Source organism: Dendropsophus ebraccatus, chromosome 10 (assembly GCF_027789765.1).
Source record: "Dendropsophus ebraccatus isolate aDenEbr1 chromosome 10, aDenEbr1.pat, whole genome shotgun sequence".
In the NCBI taxonomy this organism is placed as follows: domain Eukaryota; kingdom Metazoa; phylum Chordata; class Amphibia; order Anura; family Hylidae; genus Dendropsophus; species Dendropsophus ebraccatus.
In genome coordinates, this window is record NC_091463.1 from 4258300 (window position 1) to 4279614 (window position 21315).

At 48.7% G+C, this 21315-nt stretch overlaps 1 protein-coding gene across 2 annotated transcripts in view; it reads right to left on the reverse strand.

Annotated features, from left to right (window-relative positions):
• COL5A1 (collagen type V alpha 1 chain) overlaps nt 1–21315 on the reverse strand; it is a 217881-nt gene that overhangs the window by 92063 nt on the left and 104503 nt on the right. For both annotated transcript variants that reach the window (XM_069986748.1, XM_069986747.1), the window contains exons 6-20: nt 20865–21002; nt 19764–20033; nt 17610–17777; nt 17182–17241; nt 11892–11933; nt 11483–11545; nt 6687–6761; nt 3287–3379; nt 2476–2532; nt 2327–2380; nt 939–992; nt 491–544; nt 352–405; nt 215–268; nt 78–122 (exon numbers count right to left, since the gene is read on the reverse strand). In XM_069986748.1, the coding sequence (XP_069842849.1) occupies nt 78–122; nt 215–268; nt 352–405; nt 491–544; nt 939–992; nt 2327–2380; nt 2476–2532; nt 3287–3379; nt 6687–6761; nt 11483–11545; nt 11892–11933; nt 17182–17241; nt 17610–17777; nt 19764–20033; nt 20865–21002 (1281 nt within the window). The remainder of the gene's footprint in view (nt 1–77; nt 123–214; nt 269–351; nt 406–490; nt 545–938; nt 993–2326; nt 2381–2475; nt 2533–3286; nt 3380–6686; nt 6762–11482; nt 11546–11891; nt 11934–17181; nt 17242–17609; nt 17778–19763; nt 20034–20864; nt 21003–21315) is intronic.

Here is a 21315-nt window from a genome sequence, read left to right on the forward strand (position 1 = left end):
GAATCTATTGTGTGTATGAGGGGAGATGTAGCCATACCTGTCCTGAAATCAACAATGTCACCAAATCAATGACTTACAGGTTCACCTGGCAATCCCCGAGGTCCGACGTCTCCATCATCACCCTAAGGAGAGAAACAGGGTAAATGAGTGACGGGGATCTATTCTACAAGCATCACATAATATGACATGGATAAGCCGATGGGTGTGTACTCACCCTCTCACCGTCCTCTCCTGGGGGTCCCGGAGGCCCTTGGGGACCAGGTTCTCCCTAATAACAACCAATAAAATGTATTAAGTATCCAGACATAATGTTCCAGAGGAGCTGGAAGCTGTGAAAATAAATGAACCTACACGATGACCCTTCTCTCCTGGTAACCCGGCTAAACCATCAAATCCTCGGTCACCCTGAAAAACCAAAGGATAAATGATAATGGGTAACGTTCATAAGCATCATGTAAGGAAGATCATAGACACCCAGAATACCCCATACCTTAGGTCCGGTCTGCCCTGGCATACCACGAGCACCATCGCTTCCTGCCCGGCCCTGGAATATAGGAGAATGATCAGTCATGGACGTAGGATCAGTCATTGTTCTCCCTAATCCATTGCAGCAACCCCATTGCATTGCAGGTGCAACCCCACCCCACAAAAGTCCCATAAAACTTTGGAGCAAATTTAAGCCAACTAATACTTGGTGTAACGTTAGACAAGAAGCTCTGGGGGTGCACCGACGTATAAATAAGCCCGATGCAGTGTAATAAATCTGGTGACAGCCGATGCAGTGTAATAAATCTGGTGACAGCCGCTGCAGTGTGATAAATCTGGTGACCAGTGGCCAGTAATGTAGAAGAACCTTAATAGTCACACATAGTGGTCACCCTGCCCTTATGCTGCAGACGCTCACCGTACACAGCGCTCTGTAAGATCTGCAGACTTACCCTCCGTCCAGGCTTTCCTGTTGGACCTGGAGGACCTTGAGAACCACGAGGACCCTACAAGAGAGACACAGTGAGACCCCAGGAATACATAATATATAACACTGACGCCATATACAACAAGGGCAAATAAATCCAGTGATTTTATAAATTATATCAATGGCAGAAACCATCCTGATGTGGTGGCTCTATATGGCGGCTCTATGTGGCCTGTAGTGTGTAGAACATTACACTGTTACCATCCTGATGTGGTGGCTCTATATGGCGGCTCTATGTGGCCTGTAGTGTGTAGAACATTACACTGTTACCATCCTGATGTGGTGGCTCTATATGGCGGCTCTATGTGTCCCATAGTGTGTAGAACATTACACGGTTACCATTCCGATGAGGGGGCTCTATGTGGCCTGTAGTGTGTAGAACATTACACGGTTACCATCCTGATATGGTGGCTCTATGTGGCCTGTAGTGTGTAAAACATTACACTGTTACCATCCTGATGTGGTGGCTCTATATGGTGGCTCTATGTGTCCCATAGTGTGTAGAACATTACACGGTTACCATTCCGATGAGGGGGCTCTATGTGGCCTGTAGTGTGTAGAACATTACACGGTTACCATCCCGATGTGGCGGCTCTATGTGGCCTGTAGTGTGTAGAACATTACACTGTTACCATCTTGATATGGCGGCTCTATGTGAACATTATACTGTTACCATCCTGATATGGCGGCTCTATGTGAACATTATAATGTTACCATCCTGTACAGGCAGCCTCTCCCATGGATAGCAGCTAATGGCAGGTGTGTATCAGGCAATGCTGCTTGGAGTAGGCCATCAATATGTGATTGGTCAGGTTCTCACTCCTGTCACCAATCAGAGGACTGAAGAGGCCACAGAGCTCATGGGAACGCTGCAGCCTCCTCACTGCTGCCAGGTACAGTGCCGTACACTAGGTAGTGACCGTATCTGGTATTGCGGCTCATCCCACTTAAGTGAATAGGACAAACTACAATACAGAATGCACCCAATATACAGCACTGTGCCTCATAGGAGGTGAGGTGCGGGCAGTGCTAGTACCAGCATAGCGACCCCTACCTGCAGATCAGTGCATTGCTGAGAATCCTACCACCAATCACAGCAATGTCCTATCCGAAGGTAAGTATATTACTTGTCACCACCAATCGATGCAATAGTTATTATTGCGGCTGTGATTTCATGACAAGCAGCTGAACAGAAGACAACAGGCCCCCATGGTCTCTCAGAAGGACGCAGGGGTAAACGTGGGCCTACCACCACATTCTGCACATGTGATGTGAACAGAACCTCAGCCAGTAACCTACACAATGTCTACAGGTAATAACAGAATGAAGGCAGCCAGGCTTGTGGATAAATACCTGCGGCCCCAGATCCCCCGCTTCTCCCTTCAGCCCTGCAGGACCTGGCGATCCCTGGAAGAAAACAGCAGTAAAGCAGTATTAAGCCATCAATCTCCCATGAATCCTGTACAGCTCTCCAACCTGTTACACTAAGCTCCAGTACTCACCATAGGACCCGGTCTTCCAGTAAGTCCCATTGGACCGGACGGACCCCTTAAGGCGAGCTGTAAGCAGGAACACAAGACATTTATGAGTATCATGGCGGAGGTGTGGGGAAAGCTTTCAATGGTGCTGGGCGGGCTTTAATGAAAAGGTTTGAGTGACTACTCCCTACAGTTTTGTGGTGAAAACATTGATAAATCCCTCTAAATCTGCACTTTAAGAACAATAGAAAATGGCAAAAGACTAGTGATGAGCGAATAGTGAGATATTCGAATATTCGATATTCGTACGAATATCCCACAAATATTCGAATATTCAATCCCATTAAAGTCTATGGAAACAAGTATTCGATTAGTGAAAAACATCTATTTGACCATTTGGAGGGTGAAACTGGAAGCTGGGGGATTTGAACGCTTATCGAATATTTATCGAATATTCACGGGATATTCGTACAAAAATCGAATATTCGAATATCTCACTATTCGTCCGAATATCTATTCGATCGAACAGTATTCGCTCATCACTACAAAAGACGTGTTCCGGATATTATAAAATTATTATATTCTATCGTATAACAGAGGGAAGTAGTCATGTGACTGACGCAGAAGGCTCGACACAGGGCGCCCCCAGCTGGAGACCAGGGATGTTGCAGTGTGAAAATATATGAATATTAGGTTTATCATGTGATCCATTACTTCAAGCACCTTCCCTCCATGGGAAGAGCTTAGCAGTCTCATGACCGTGTCCCTGACAACTATGCAGGGAAGTGTCATTAATGGACACCCGGGTGTCAGACATACGGCGGTAGTCTCTTACTCTGGCTTGCTGTAGAATGGCTTGTGCCTGAGATTCCTGTGCTGAAAGCTGGGGTCCTTTAGAGGAACTGTCTCCTCCTCCTGAAAATCGGAACTAAAAAAAGAAGAGAAAAACATGGCGTGAGAAGGTAAGACCTCTGTATACACAGATCAGGAGAGGCTCAGGCCGGAGATCACAGCTGGATACAGGGGTCCGCAGCAGGACAAGGGCAGGGTCCCTGACGTACATTATATCTGGATACACAGATCAGGAGAGGCTCAGGCCGGAGATCCCATCTGGATACAGGGGTCCGCAGCAGGACAAGGGCAGGGTCCCTGACGTACATTATATCTGGATGTATAGACCTCTGTATACACAGATCAGGAGAGTCTCAGGCCGGAGATCCCATCTGGATACAGGGGTCCGCAGCAGGACAAGGGCAGGGTCCCTGACATACATTATATCTGGATGTATAGACCTCTGTATACACAGATCAGGAAAGTCTCAGGACGGAGATCACATCTGGATACAGGGGTCCGCAGCCGGACAAGGGCAGGGTCCCTGACGTACATTATATCTGGATGCATAGACCTCTGTATACACAGATCAGGAGAGGCTCAGGCCGGAGATCACAGCTGGATACAGGGGTCCGCAGCAGGACAAGGGCAGGGTCCCTGACATACATTATATCTGGATGTATAGACCTCTGTATACACAGATCAGGAGAGGCTTAGGCCGGAGATCACAGCTGGATACAGGGGTCCGCAGCAGGACAAGGGCAGGGTCCCTGACGTACATTATATCTGGATGTATAGACCTCTGTATACACAGATCAGGAGAGGCTCAGGCCGGAGATCCCATCTGGATACAGGGGTCCGCAGCCGGACAAGGGCAGGGTCCCTGACATACATTATATCTGGATGCATAGACCTCTGTATACACAGATCAGGAGAGGCTCAGGCCGGAGATCACAGCTGGATACAGGGGTCCGCAGCAGGACAAGGGCAGGGTCCCTGACATACATTATATCTGGATGCATAGACCTCTGTATACACAGATCAGGAGAGGCTCAGGCCGGAGATCCCATCTGGATACAGGGGTCCGCAGCCGGACAAGGGCAGGGTCCCTGACATACATTATATCTGGATGCATAGACCTCTGTATACACAGATCAGGAGAGGCTCAGGCCGGAGATCACAGCTGGATACAGGGGTCCGCAGCAGGACAAGGGCAGGGTCCCTGACGTACATTATATCTGGATGCATAGACCTCTGTATACACAGATCAGGAGAGGCTTAGGCCGGAGATCACAGCTGGATACAGGGGTCCGCAGCAGGACAAGGGCAGGGTCCCTGACATACATTATATCTGGATGTATAGACCTCTGTATACACAGACCAGGAGAGTCTCAGGCCGGAGATCACATCTGGATACAGGGGTCCGCAGCCGGACAAGGGCAGGGTCCCTGACGTACATTATATCTGGATGTATAGACCTCTGTATACACAGATCAGGAGAGGCTCAGGACGGAGATCACAGCTGGATACAGGGGTCCGCAGCAGGACAAGGGCAGGGTCCCTGACGTACATTATATCTGGATGTATAGACCTCTGTATACACAGATCAGGAGAGGCTCAGGACGGAGATCACAGCTGGATACAGGGGTCCGCAGCAGGACAAGGGCAGGGTCCCTGACATACATTATATCTGGATGTATAGACCTCTGTATACACAGATCAGGAAAGTCTCAGGACGGAGATCACATCTGGATACAGGGGTCCGCAGCCGGACAAGGGCAGGGTCCCTGACGTACATTATATCTGGATGTATAGACCTCTGTATACACAGATCAGGAGAGGCTTAGGCCGGAGATCACAGCTGGATACAGGGGTCCGCAGCAGGACAAGGGCAGGGTCCCTGACGTACATTATATCTGGATGTATAGACCTCTGTATACACAGATCAGGAGAGGCTCAGGCCGGAGATCACATCTGGATACAGGGGTCCGCAGCCGGACAAGGGCAGGGTCCCTGACGTACATTATATCTGGATGTATAGACCTCTGTATACACAGATCAGGAGAGGCTCAGGACGGAGATCACAGCTGGATACAGGGGTCCGCAGCAGGACAAGGGCAGGGTCCCTGACGTACATTATATCTGGATGTATAGACCTCTGTATACACAGATCAGGAGAGGCTCAGGACGGAGATCACAGCTGGATACAGGGGTCCGCAGCAGGACAAGGGCAGGGTCCCTGACATACATTATATCTGGATGTATAGACCTCTGTATACACAGATCAGGAGAGGCTCAGGACGGAGATCACAGCTGGATCTGCATTTTATTCCCGGCAGTATAAACACCATTTTGTTGACTACAGACAAAGCGAGTGCGGTTTATATCCCTCCTCCTCCTCCTCCTCGGCTGCTTTATGCAGGATGGAAACCGCTCTCTCCTTACAGCAGATCGTAGATTTATTTCTGCTTAACAGGCCCCATCAAGACTCCATGAAATTGCTGTGTATTGAATTATATATAAATCACATTCATATCACAGGGATTTTACTGCAGCGAGGACAGATATAACCCGGCCTAATGAGCATACATTAACCTCAGCCGTGCCGGAGGCTTCTATAGTGAGCCCAGCAGGAGCTGCGCCCCCTACAGGCACAGGAAAAAACTACAGCACAACAGGTAATAAATATCTGACTGAGGGCGTCCACTACATGTGAGCAGAGGCTGAGCACGCCCACTACTGCTCCATTCATTCCTAGAGGACTGATGAGGTCGGGTAGAGTCCTCAGTAATCTCCATCAGTCAGTGGAAGGAGCTGTAGTTTGCCTGTAGGGTGGACATCCCAGCGGTCAGAGCTCTCCTGATCAGACACGTAGCACATATACTGTAAATGCAGGATGGAGGGAGAGAAGCTGAGGTATAAAGGGTATACAGCTTCTCATGCTGTATGTGTATATACTGACACATACTGACCATACACACTGATGTATACTGACAATATATACTGACCATATACACTGATGTATACTGACAATATATACTGAGAATATACACTGTAAATATATACTCACAATATACACTAACATATACTGATCTTATACACTAACATATACTGACATATAGTGACCATACACACTGACATACAACATACACTGACATATAATGACCTTATACCCCCTCAATATACACTAACATATACTGACATATAGTGACCATATACACTAACATTTAGTGACCATATACACTGACAGTACATACAGGTCATGTTTTCTGCAGCTTCACTGCCACTACTGTAAAGGTTTGGAAGATGGAAATCCAGTGTGTGACACTCGCAGCCACATACAGGCCACGTGTGGGTGCAGCCTTTATGACATTGGTGTTACAATGACATCCAGGATTACTTACAGGTAACATGAGCATAGTGCCTGGGGGTCCGGGTAAACCATCCGCACCTGGAAGTCCTGGTCTTCCTGGGGGTCCCTGATGGGAGACAAGACAAAAAGACAAGCTGTAATACATCATCTCTGCTCCACAACTCCTATAGGGACCAATAATGGAGAAAGAGGCAGCTGGTTTCTTCTATAGACACTAGGCCCTGCTATTAGGTTATTAGGGTAGGTTGTAGATCATGGAAACAGCATGTGGACCAAACCCCACCAGCATGCTGCGGCCAAGAGCACCAGCATCGAGCCAGTAATATGGCCAGATACCATGCATCTACTGGCCGCTCCATGCTGACGGGGTTTCATCTTCATGTACAATCTGTACACCAGCATCGATCCAGTAATATGGCCAGATACCATGCATCTACTGGCCGCTCCATGCTGACGGGGTTTCATCTTCATGTACAATCTGTACACCAGCATCGAGCCAGTAATATGGCCAGATACCATGCATCTACTGGCCGCTCCATGGTGACGGGGTTTCATCTTCATGTACAATCTGTACACCAGCATCGAGCCAGTAATATGGCCAGATACCATGCATCTACTGGCCGCTCCATGCTGACGGGGTTTCATCTTCATGTACAATCTGTACACCAGCATTGTACCAGTAATATGGCCAGATACCATGCATCTACTGGCCGCTCCATGCTGACGGGGTTTCATCTTCATGTACAATCTGTACACCAGCATCGAGCCAGTAATATGGCCAGATACCATGCATCTACTGGCCGCTCCATGCTGACGGGGTTTCATCTTCATGTACAGGGCAGGGATGATATATATACATACACAGTGTAAGAGGTTTTCCTATCAGCCAGTGTATAGATAAGGACGGGATCTGCATGAATGCTGTACATTGCATTGATATCAGGGTATGAAGCATTGCTGCATTACTATGGACCATCAGAGCTGGCACATACAATGAATGTAATGGGATGTGTACCTGGTGAATGCTGGGTAATCAGTGGAGCCATGTAGTGTGGCTGTGATTGCCGGCAGCATCGTCTCTGTATAATTGTGATTTCAGGGCCAGATGCGTTGACAATTGCGCCTTATGTTTAATGCATGAATGGGCATGAATCAGTCAGGGGAGATCACTTTACGGCGTTATCTTACTGCTGTACACAACACAATAACAGGCTGGAAAAAACAATTAACACTTACAAAGACCTTTATGCTGATCATAGACTGGGAAAGATGACAATAAATGGCTTCTGGGCTTAATAAAACTATTCTGATGCATCTGTTTTCCAGACACGGGTCACAGAGCGTTCTCTGACTGTACAAGGTTCGTGACTAGATCTACAAAACCCTGGAATGGCTTCCTGCCCACAGTACCCAGCGCTGCACGATGCCACATGAATACATTCATAGTATCGTGATAAGAACAGAATACAGCTATATAATGATATAGAAAACCCTGCACTACCATAGACTGTCCACTAGGTGGCACTATAAAATGTAGCGGTATCCTCCCCAGCCCTGCCCTCCGCATGGTCCCCGGGGGGCTGTTGGCTGCATGAACGCTTTATTTCCACAATGTCTTCTATTTCGTGTTTATTAGCTCAGGGGGCAGAGTATATCTTGGGAACGCTTGGCAGCTTATCAGCGACACATCCATCGCCCCATGTCATGCCGGGTAGGAAGGGGTTAACTCCTCAGCTTCTTGCCCCATCATTCCCCATCCCTCCCACCTTGTCTGAGCCTTGGCTTACACCCTACACACCACACCCTGCAAACAATTCCTGGTTTTAATTAAAAGCATACGCACCAGTTGTAATGGATGATGTCATGTGTTTCTGCTATACACTGCTGGGAGCAATAACACGTTATTCCAATACACATGGCCGCCATTTGTACCTACGCCGTATACAGTCACCTATAATCCATGGCATGACGCACACAGGATATGCTATAAATATAGACATGACTGCATCCATAGGCCAGGCTGCGGCTCCATGCGCAGAAGACATGACTGCCTCCATAGGCCAGGCTGCGGCTCCATGCACTGAAGACATGACTATCCATAGGCCAGGCTGCGGCTCCATGCACTGAAGACATGACTATCCATAGGCCAGGCTGCGGCTCTGTGCACAGAAGACATGACTGCATCCATAGGCCAGGCTGTGGCTCTGTGCACAGAAGACATGACTGCATCCATAGGCCAGGCTGCAGCTCCATGCACTGAAGACATGACTGCATCCATAGGCCAGGCTGCGGCTCCATGCACTGAAGACATGACTGTATCCATAGGCCAGGCTGCGGCTCTGTGCACAGAAGACATGACTGCCTCCATAGGCCAGGCTGCGGCTCCGTGCACAGAAGACATGACTGCATCCATAGGCCAGGCTGCGGCTCCATGCACTGAGGACATGACTGCATCCATAGGCCAGGCTGCGGCTCCATGCACTGAAGACATGACTGCTTCCATAGGCCAGGCTGCGGCTCCGTGCCCTGAAGACATGACTGCATCCATAGGCCAGGCTGCGGCTCCTTGCACTGAAGACATGACTGTATCCATGGGCCAGGCTGCGGCTCCGTGCACAGAAGACATGACTGCATCCATAGGCCAGGCTGTGGCTCCATGCACTGAAGACATGACTGCTTCCATAGGCCAGGCTGCGGCTCCGTGCACTGAAGACATGACTGTATCCATAGGCCAGGCTGCGGCTCCATGCACAGAAGACATGACTGCTTCCATAGGCCAGGCTGCGGCTCCATGCACTGAAGACATGACTGCTTCCATAGGCCAGGCTGCGGCTCCATGCGCAGAAGACATGACTGCATCCATAGGCCAGGCTGCGGCTCCATGCACTGAAGACATGACTGCTTCCATAGGCCAGGCTGCGGCTCCATGCACTGAAGACATGACTGCATCCATAGGCCAGGCTGCGGCTCCGTGCACAGAAGACATGACTGCTTCCATAGGCCAGGCTGCGGCTCCGTGCACAGAACACATGACTGCATCCATAGGCCAGGCTGCGGCTCCATGCACTGAAGACATGACTGCTTCCATAGGCCAGGCTGCGGCTCCATGCACAGAAGACATGACTGTATCCATAGGCCAGGCTGCGGCTCCATGCACTGAAGACATGACTGCATCCATAGGCCAGGCTGCGGCTCCATGCACAGAAGACATGACTGTATCCATGGGCCAGGCTGCGGCTCCGTGCACAGAAGACATGACTGCATCCATAGGCCAGGCTGCGGCTCAGTGCACAGAAGACATGACTGCATCCATAGGCCAGGCTGCGGCTCCATGCACAGAAGACATGACTGTATCCATAGGCCAGGCTGCGGCTCCATGCACTGAAGACATGACTGCTTCCATAGGCCAGGCTGCGGCTCCGTGCACAGAAGACATGACTGCATCCATAGGCCAGGCTGCGGCTCCATGCACAGAAGACATGACTGTATCCATAGGCCAGGCTGCGGCTCCATGCACTGAAGACATGACTGCTTCCATAGGCCAGGCTGCGGCTCCATGCACTGAAGACATGACTGCTTCCATAGGCCAGGCTGCGGCTCCATGCACTGAAGACATGACTGCATTCATAGGCCAGGCTGCGGCTCCATGCGCAGAAGACATGACTATATCCATAGGCCAGGCTGCGGCTCCATGCACTGAAGACATGACTGTATCCATAGGCCAGGCTGCGGCTCCGTACACAGAAGACATGACTATATCCATAGGCTAGGCTGTGGCTCCATGCACAGAAGACATGACTGCATCCATAGGCCAGGCTGCGGCTCCATGCACTGAGGACATGACTGCATCCATAGGCCAGGCTGCGGCTCCATGCACAGAAGACATGACTGTATCCATAGGCCAGGCTGCGGCTCCATGCACAGAAGACATGACTGTATCCATAGGCCAGGCTGCGGCTCCATGCAAGGTAATTTAAGCTGTAATTGTTACTAAAGCCTCAGGGCACTATTTCATAAAATCATTATTGGCCGTACTTGTCCGATCACCAGCCGTTCCAGCCAATAAGCGTTTGGTGTAGTAGGCCATGTTACAAGGCAACGATCAGCTGGCATGCATAATGTCGGCTGATCATTGCCTTTCAGCATGTTCTATTAAAACAATAGTGATGGTCTGGTGCACGTGGCTCCCTCATATAGGTGCACCAGCAGCACACCACCACTGTCTTCAATGGGGAAGACCCTCCCTCGCTGACTGTCTGTGTAATACTGGGCAGGGGCTGTATTTTTCACACTGGCATATTATGGAATAGTACCCAGTGCTCCATATTACAGTGAGACCATGTGCCACTCTACAGGTTCTGCCATGTGGATTAGGGTTATTTTATTCACATAGATTATGTACAGTCATACACACATTATAGACACATCATATAAAGATGTATCCCTAAGTATGACAGCTCCATCCACTGGACAGCGAGATAGTGGCAGCCAAAATCTACCAATAAGACAAGTCATCCACAGCAGCTAAGATGAACAGAACTTACATATATAGTCTTATATGTGTTATGTGATCTTATATCTTTTATATATAGTCTTATATGTGTTATGTGATCTTATATCTTTTATATATAGTCTTATATGTGTTATGTGATCTTATATCTTTTATATATAGTCTTATATGTGTTATGTGATCTTATATCTTTTATATATAGTCTTATATGTGTTTATATATATATATATATATATATATATATATATATATATATATGTATATATATATATATATATATATATATATATATATATGTATAAGTGTTCGAATCTTACCCTTTCACCAGGGTCACCAGAAGGACCAGAGGGACCAGTGGTACCAGGCGGCCCAGGATAACCCTGAAAAGAAGAGAGAAAATCACTCAGTTTCAACCTGTTAAAAACTGGTAACAAATACTAGGACATCTATAAAGGAGCAGATAAAAGCTATCCATGAGCTAGGACTATACAGCCACCATGTCCAACCCGAGACTGGCCAAATGATATCTATATGCCTGCTGGGAGTTGTAGTTTGGAATATAGTATATAATGTATTGGGGAAGACATTCCCGCCAGTATCCCCTCTGTAGACTTCCCAAGGATCTCTGGTGGCCACTGACCCATTTACAGCAGCACTGCAGCCACCATGTTGGAACCCATTGTAATGGACCTTTCTATTGTATCAGAAGATATGCGGGTTACTTACGGCGGGCCCTTCTGGACCGGGGGGACCTTCAATCAGCATTCCCTGCAAGGAGAAAGAGAGACATGAGACACAAAACTTCCTATCAGAGGGACACAAACTCTTTTGCTTGTCCTCATTGTTCGCTATGATATACAATTTGTGATGTAAGGCTGCTTGCACACTGCAGATTGTATAACACCCATCCTCTTCTATGGGCCAAGGAGCATCAACCTGGATTCCATAGTTTGTGCATTAGCTTGAAGCTCAGGCTGCAAAAACCCCTGAATATGTCCTTGTACGCTCCTTTACTTTTCTTATATGAGCAGTCTGTGACTGCAGTCAGTCTGGGGATGACTCCGAGGACCATCTGTGCACCTAGAGATGAGGGAACCTCAAGCACGCTCGTACAAACCCAAGCGTGTGCCATTTGAATAAAGCTGCAGGAGTTGGATGCAGCCCTAGGGAGTGCGGGAAAACATGGATACAACCATAGGTCCTAGGCCGGATCCATCCAGGACTCCCTAGGGCTGCGGCATGCTCAGGTTCACTCATCTCTTGTCCATACAGATCAGTGTAGGGTCCAGGATGGTCACCTAACAGGTATAATCCACAATGGAAACAACTGCAGCAACCATCAGCATATGAGGTAAGGATCTGAATGGGAGGTAGAAGGTTCCCATTACTGACATTGAGCACTTTGGATTGTTGATTGATTTGATACTATTTCCTATGGCTCTTCAGTAAGATCTATGGGGGCTTATACCCTCTGTGGGTGGCAGAACACACATGTGCTTAGTGCTGAGCACAGAGACCCCCCTCCTCCTCCCCATCATCATCATCAGCTGTTCATCCGTCACCGGAAAATACTTCACCTCCAGCTGTAAAGCCATTCAGAAAGGTGACTGCACCGAGGGAGGAAGGAGAAGTGTGAGGAACGGGAGCGCCGCTCACATGGGGCTTATCCATCACCTCATCCTATAGATATAGAGACCACCTGGGCAACACCACCCATCTCTAGTCTCATCCACTTATGTAAGGGGACAGCACTGAGCCCATATACGTCATAGTTATAACCCAGAAGCACACATATGTAATGCTGAGCGGCGGTCTCCAGGAGCGGACCCCACTATGCAGGGACATGTGCCGGTTCCCATTGGAAACATCTGGGGTCCCGGCCAATATTTATTCTGCTGTTTGTGTTGTTTGGATTTCAGGGCATCTGGGAAAACTCTTGACATGTAGACGGCAGCCAAATGTTTACACTGCCTGCAACAATGGGACGAGGCTTAACCCCACGAGTACCAGGCCGCTATAGCACCCCTCAGCTGGGGGCAATGCCATCAGGGGCAGATTAGCTTTGTAGTCACAAGGTTCAAGTGGTCAAATGGTTTCAGCCAAAAATCCCAATACTGTCAAAAGGGGGCGGCATTGTGTTCACAGGAAATGAAACTATGTGCAAAGACTACATCTCAGGCAGACCGGGTAGTGACAGATCCTGAGAGTATACAGACCTGGTAGTGACAGATCCTGAGAGTGTACAGACCGGGTAGTCACAGATCCTGAGAGTATACAGACCGGGTAGTGACAGATCCTGAGAGTGTACAGACCGGGTAGTGACAGATCCTGAGAGTATACAGACCGGGTAGTGACAGATCCTGAGAGTGTACAGACCTGGTAGTGACAGATCCTGAGAGTGTACAGACCGGGTAGTCACAGATCCTGAGAGTGTACAGACCGGGTGGTCACAGATCCTGAGAGTATACAGACCGGGTAGTGACAGATCCTGAGAGTATACAGACCGGGTAGTCACAGATCCTGAGAGTATACAGACCGGGTAGTCACAGATCCTGAGAGTATACAGACTGGGTAGTCACAGATCCTGAGAGTGTACAGACCGGGTAGTCACAGATCCTGAGAGTATACAGACCGGGTAGTGACAGATCCTGAGAGTATACAGACCGGGTGGTCACAGATCCTGAGAGTATACAGACCGGGTAACCACAGATCCTGAGAGTGTACAGACCGGGTAGTCACAGATCCTGAGAGTATACAGACCGGGTAGTGACAGATCCTGAGAGTATACAGACCGGGTAGTGACAGATCCTGAGAGTATACAGACTGGGTAGTCACAGATCCTGAGAGTATACAGACCGGGTAGTGACAGATCCTGAGAGTATACAGACTGGGTAGTCACAGATCCTGAGAGTATACAGACTGGGTAGTCACAGATCCTGAGAGTGTACAGACCGGGTAGTCACAGATCCTGAGAGTATACAGACCGGGTAGTGACAGATCCTGAGAGTATACAGACCGGGTGGTCACAGATCCTGAGAGTATACAGACCGGGTAACCACAGATCCTGAGAGTGTACAGACCGGGTAACCACAGATCCTGAGAGTATACAGACCGGGTAACCACAGATCCTGAGAGTATACAGACCGGGTAGTGACAGATCCTGAGAGTATACAGACCGGGTAGTCACAGATCCTGAGAGTATACAGACCGGGTAGTGACAGATCCTGAGAGTATACAGACTGGGTAGTCACAGATCCTGAGAGTGTACAGACCGGGTAGTCACAGATCCTGAGAGTATACAGACCGGGTAGTGACAGATCCTGAGAGTATACAGACCGGGTGGTCACAGATCCTGAGAGTATACAGACCGGGTAACCACAGATCCTGAGAGTGTACAGACCGGGTAGTCACAGATCCTGAGAGTGTACAGACCGGGTAGTGACAGATCCTGAGAGTGTACAGACCGGGTAGTGACAGATCCTGAGAGTGTACAGACCGGGTAGTCACAGATCCTGAGAGTATACAGACCGGGTAGTGACAGATCCTGAGAGTGTACAGACCGGGTAGTGACAGATCCTGAGAGTGTACAGACCGGGTAGTGACAGATCCTAAGAGTGTACAGACCGGGTAGTCACAGATCCTGAGAGTATACAGACCGGGTAGTGACAGATCCTGAGAGTATACAGACCGGGTAGTGACAGATCCTGAGAGTATACAGACCAGGTAGTCACAGATCCTGAGAGTATACAGACCGGGTAGTGACAGATCCTGAGAGTGTACAGACCAGATAGTCACAGATCCTGAGAGTATACAGACCGGGTAGTGACAGATCCTGAGAGTATACAGACCGGGTAGTGACAGATCCTGAGAGTATACAGACCGGGTAGTGACAGATCCTGAGAGTATACAGACCGGGTAGTGACAGATCCTGAGAGTGTACAGACCGGGTAGTCACAGATCCTGAGAGTATACAGACCGGGTAACCACAGATCCTGAGAGTATACAGACCGGGTAGTGACAGATCCTGAGAGTATACAGACCGGGTAGTGACAGATCCTGAGAGTGTACAGACCGGGTAGTGACAGATCCTGAGAGTATACAGACCGGGTAGTCACAGATCCTGAGAGTATACAGACCGGGTAGTGACAGATCCTGAGAGTGTACAGACCGGGTAGTGACAGATCCTGAGAGTATACAGACCGGGTGGTCACAGATCCTGAGAGTGTACTGACCGGGTAGTCACAGATCCTGAGAGTATACAGACCGGGTAGTGACAGATCCTGAGAGAGTGTACAGACCGGGTAGTCACAGATCCTGAGAGTATACAGACCGGGTAGTGACAGATCCTGAGAGTATACAGACCGGGTAGTGACAGATCCTGAGAGTATACAGACCGGGTAGTGACAAATCCTGAGAGTATACAGACTGGGTAGTCACAGATCCTGAGAGTATACAGACCGGGTAGTGACAGATCCTGAGAGTATACAGACCGGGTAGTCACAGATCCTGAGAGTGTACAGACCGGGTAGTGACAGATCCTGAGAGTATACAGACCGGGTGGTCACAGATCCTGAGAGTGTACAGACCGGGTAGTCACAGATCCTGAGAGTGTACTGACCGAGTAGTGACAGATCCTGAGAGTGTACAGACCGGGTAGTCACAGATCCTGAGAGTATACAGACCGGGTAGTGACAGATCCTGAGAGTGTACAGACCGGGTAGTGACAGATCCTGAGAGTATACAGACCGGGTAGTGACAGATCCTGAGAGTATACAGACCGGGTAGTGACAAATCCTGAGAGTGTACAGACCGGGTAGTGACAGATCCTGAGAGTATACAGACTGGGTGGTCACAGATCCTGAGAGTATACAGACCGGGTAGTGACAGATCCTGAGAGTGTACAGACCGGGTAGTGACAGATCCTGAGAGTATACAGACCGGGTAGTGACAGATCCTGAGAGTGTACAGACCGGGTAGTGACAGATCCTGAGAGTATACAGACCGGGTAGTGACAGATCCTGAGAGTATACAGACCGGGTAGTGACAGATCCTGAGAGTGTACAGACCGGGTAGTGACAGATCCTGAGAGTATACAGACCAGGTAGTCACAGATCCTGAGAGTATACAGACCGGGTAGTCACAGATCCTGAGAGTATACAGACCGGGTAGTGACAGATCCTGAGAGTATACAGACCGGGTAGTGACAGATCCTGAGAGTATACAGACCGGGTAGTGACAGATCCTGAGAGTATACAGACCGGGTAGTCACAGATCCTGAGAGTATACAGACCGGGTAGTGACAGATCCTGAGAGTATACAGACCGAGTAGTGACAGATCCTGAGAGTATACAGACCGAGTAGTGACAGATCCTGAGAGTATACAGACCGGGTAGTGACAGATCCTGAGAGTGTACAGACCGAGTAGTGACAGATCCTGAGAGTATACAGACCGGGTAGTGACAGATCCTGAGAGTATACAGACCGGGTAGTCACAGTCAGATCCTGAGAGCATACAGACCGGGTAGTGACAGATCCTGAGAGTATACAGACCGGGTAGTGACAGATCCTGAGAGTATACAGACCGGGTAGTGACAGATCCTGAGAGTATACAGACCGGGTAGTCATAGATCCTGAGAGTGTACAGACCGGGTAGTGACAGATCCTGAGAGTGTACAGACCGGGTAGTCACAGATCCTGAGAGAGTACAGACCGGGTAGTCACAGATCCTGAGAGAGTATACAGACCGGGTAGTGACAGATCCTGAGAGTATACAGACCGGGTAGTCACAGATCCTGAGAGTATACAGACCGGGTAGTGACAGATCCTGAGAGTATACAGACCGGGTAGTGACAGATCCTGAGAGTATACAGACCGAGTAGTGACAGATCCTGAGAGTATACAGACCGGGTAGTGACAGATCCTGAGAGTATACAGACCGGGTAGTGACAGATCCTGAGAGTATACAGACCGGGTAGTGACAGATCCTGAGAGTGTACTGACTGGTGCAGGAACTTACCGGCTCAATAATGGCTGGTTCTCCCTTTTGTCCCTTCTCGCCTCTTGCACCTCCTCCCACCTGGAAAGAATAAGAAGAAGTAATAGTGGTATATAAAGGCGTCAAAAAAACGATACTACCTCCTGTATGAATAAGATATGGCTATATATTAGATTCCTAATCCACCAGATACCAGGAACTATACTTATCCCCGCTCAGTCTAATAACCTGCAGTAACATCCTCTGACCTACAGAGGTCGCTGTTACAGCTCCTAATGGTGAGGGTCATGACACTGGGAAAAGACTGAGGGGCTGCATCTCCCAGGATCCCATTCTGCACAGGGACAGAGAGAGACTATGACCTGACCCTGAAGAACTCTATACTTCTCTGATTTTATGCTAATCCCTTCTATAATCTAGAGAAGCAGGAAAGTGCGGCCATTGCTCACCTGGTAGTCGCTGTCAGTAATGGCAGGGGAACCCTTTATATCAGTTTCAGATGGGATAAAATCGGGGTAGTCGTAGATGCTGGTGTCATAGTTCTCTATCGTCTCCTCCGTGAATACGTCCTCGGTGTTCTCTTGGCGTCTTGAGCCGGCACCGCTGTCCGCTGAGCCCTGAAAGGTGAGGACACTAAATATCAGGAGGGAAGTCTTATTACAGCTTTAGGGCACGTTCACACAACGTATATTTTGAATTAATTTAAAATATGCATTTTGCTGAAATCAAAGGAATCCCGGCTGGAGTGTATACACATAGTACATATATACATACACATAGTATACACTCCGGCCGGGGTCCCTAGCGGCTTTTATTGAATAGCGTCCGCACATCCCTGACAGGTCACACAATGCAGAGTGCGGCTGCGGCTCCGTCGTGTGCGCCCGCAACCCAATTCAGCACAAATGAAGTTCATGAAGTGTGAACCAGGCCTTAGTCCGTATATAATGTAGATGTATTGTATAGCTGCCATCTCTGACCAGTGAAGTCACTTGAGTGAGAGGCGTTAGTGAGCGCAGGGCACATATACAGCGCTCATACACACAACCTACGCTCATACACACAACTTACGTTCATACACACAACCTACGCTCATACACACAACTTACGTTCATACACACAACCTACACTCATACACACAACCTACGCTCATACACGCAACCTACGCTCATACACACAACCTACGCTCATACACACAACCTACACTCATACACGCAACCTACACTCATACACGCAACCTACACTCATACACGCAACCTACACTCATACACGCAACATACACTCATACACACAACCTACGCTCATACACGCAACCTACGCTCATACACACAACCTACGCTCATACACACAACTTACACTCATACACACAACCTAAGCTCCTACACACAACCTACACTCATACACGCAACCTACGCTCATACATGCAACCTACACTCATACACGCAACCTACGCTCATACACGCAACGTACACTCATACACGCAACCTACCCTCATACACACAACCTACGCTCATACACACAACCTACGCTCATACACACAACCTACGCTCATACACACAACCTACACTCATACACGCAACCTACACTCATACACGCAACGTACGCTCATACACGCAACCTACGCTCATACACGCAACGTACACTCATACACGCAACCTACCCTCATACACACAACCTACGCTCATACACACAACCTACACTCATACACGCAACCTACACTCATACACGCAACGTACACTCATACACGCAACCTACCCTCATACACACAACCTACCCTCATACACACAACTTACACTCATACACGCAACCTACACTCATACACGCAACCTAGGCTCATAGACACAACCTACGCTCATACACACAACCTACGCTCATACACACAACCTACGCTCATACACGCAACTTACCCTCATACACACAACCTACCCTCATACACACAACCTACCCTCATACACACAACCTACGCTCATACACGCAACCTACGCCCATACACGCAACCTACACTCATACACGCAACCTACCCTCATACACACAACTTACACTCATACACGCAACCTACACTCATACACCTACGCTCATACACGCAACCTACGATCACACACAACCTATGATCACACACACAACCTACGCTCATACACGCAACCTACACTCATACATGCAACCTACACTCATACACGCAACCTACGCTCATACACACATTCTACGCTTACACACGCAACGTACACTCATACACACAACCTACGCTCATACATACAACCTGCGCTCTTACATGCAATGTACGCTCATTCACACAACCTGCGCTCGTACAGACAACCTAAGCTCCTACACACAACCTACGCTCCTACACACAACCTGCGCTCGTACACACAACCTGCACTCGTACACACAACCTGCGCTCGTACACACAACCTGCGCTCGTACACACAACCTGCGCTCGTACACACAACCTACGCTCCTACACACAACCTACGCTCCTACACACAACCTGCGCTCGTACACACAACCTGCGCTCGTACACACAACCTATGCTCATACACACAACTTACGCTAGTACACACAACCTACGCTAGTACACACAATGTATGCTCATACACATAACCTACACTGGAGTTGCTGATCACAGTCACAGTGCTGGTGACCACTTCCACGGTCCTATCCACAGACGCTTCATCTACGTTCCTGTTGTCCTCTGTTGCGTCCCCTTCTGAATAGACAGTCTCTTCATCTGGTGTCGCAGTGTAGTAGTATTCCTGCCCACCATAGTTATATTCGTAGGTCGTGGGGTCCACCGCTTTGTTTTCCACGTTGGATTCCACTATTGCAGCTTCAGTAATAACTATAGCAGGGGCGTCTGTGGGGGCCGGAGTTTCTTCCTAGAAGCCAAAATCAATGTGTTAGTCGAGATACATAAAGATTCTGCAACCCTGACAGCAGTTAGTGACAGGCTGTGATAAGGGTGACGGAAACATGGCGGCTATGCTGAGCTACATGATGCAATCTTGCTCCATATTATCCGATCATGGCCTAGAAGCAATGCCCCGGAATACTAATAGGGAACTCCGCACAGAGCTCGGATACACTGCAGACGGTGCTGCTCAGATTGTGTATCACATCTGAGGCAATGGCTGGTGGGCTATGACATGACGATGGTTCCTTCTATAAGGGGGTCCAGCACTATATCAGCCAATAGGAAGCATGTGGGACTAACTGCTTATGCCAGTTCTGCTAATTTAAAGGGGCTGTTCACAAAAAAAAGATCATTCAAATCAACTGGTGCCAGAAAGTGCCAGAGATTTGTAATTTACTATTACAAATCTCCAGACTTCCAGTACTTATCAGCTGCTGTATGTCCTACGGGAAGTGGTGTATTCCTTTCGAGTCTGGAGAGCAGGAAAAGTTTTCTATGGGGGTTTGCTGCTGCTCCGCACAGTTCCTGACATGGACAGAGGTGGCAGCAGAGAGCACTGTGTCATACTGGAGAGAATACACCACTTCCTGCAGGACATACAGCAGCTGATAAGTACTGGAAGACTGGTGACTTTTTAATAGAAGTAAATTACAAATCTACGGTATATAACTTTCTGATACCAGTAGATTTGAAAGAAAAAAATGTTGGTGAACAATCCCTTTAATGTTGAAATCCCTATAAGCGCCAATCATTTGACCATTTGCTATATTTGCCCCCAGAGCAGAAATGCTCTTACCTGTTCAAAGTCTGGTTGGGGTCGTACAACTTCCTCGCCTGTTGCTTGGGTGGGCTTGGCAGTAGCGGGTTTATCTTCATCTTCATAATATGGGTATTCATAGTAGTAGCCTTCATCCCCTTCTGCAGCTTCTGGATACTAGAAAAGTGCAGAAACACAAGTGAAATGAAGAAAGGAATGACAGGTCCCCGGCCCAGGGACCAAACCACGAGAGGCCAAAGCAGCACTCCTAATATGCTGATATCCTGGAGTTGCTTCTGTGGGGTTTAGTTATCTGGGACAAGAAAAACACAGCGCCACCCCTGTCCTCAGGCTGTGTGCAGTATTACAACTCTGCTCTATTCAATTTAATGGAACTGAGCTGCACTACAACACAACCTGAGGACAAGAGGGGTGCTGTTGCAGGAAGAAAGCAGCTAGGTTTTCATACCCCCTTAATATCTGCCCGCAT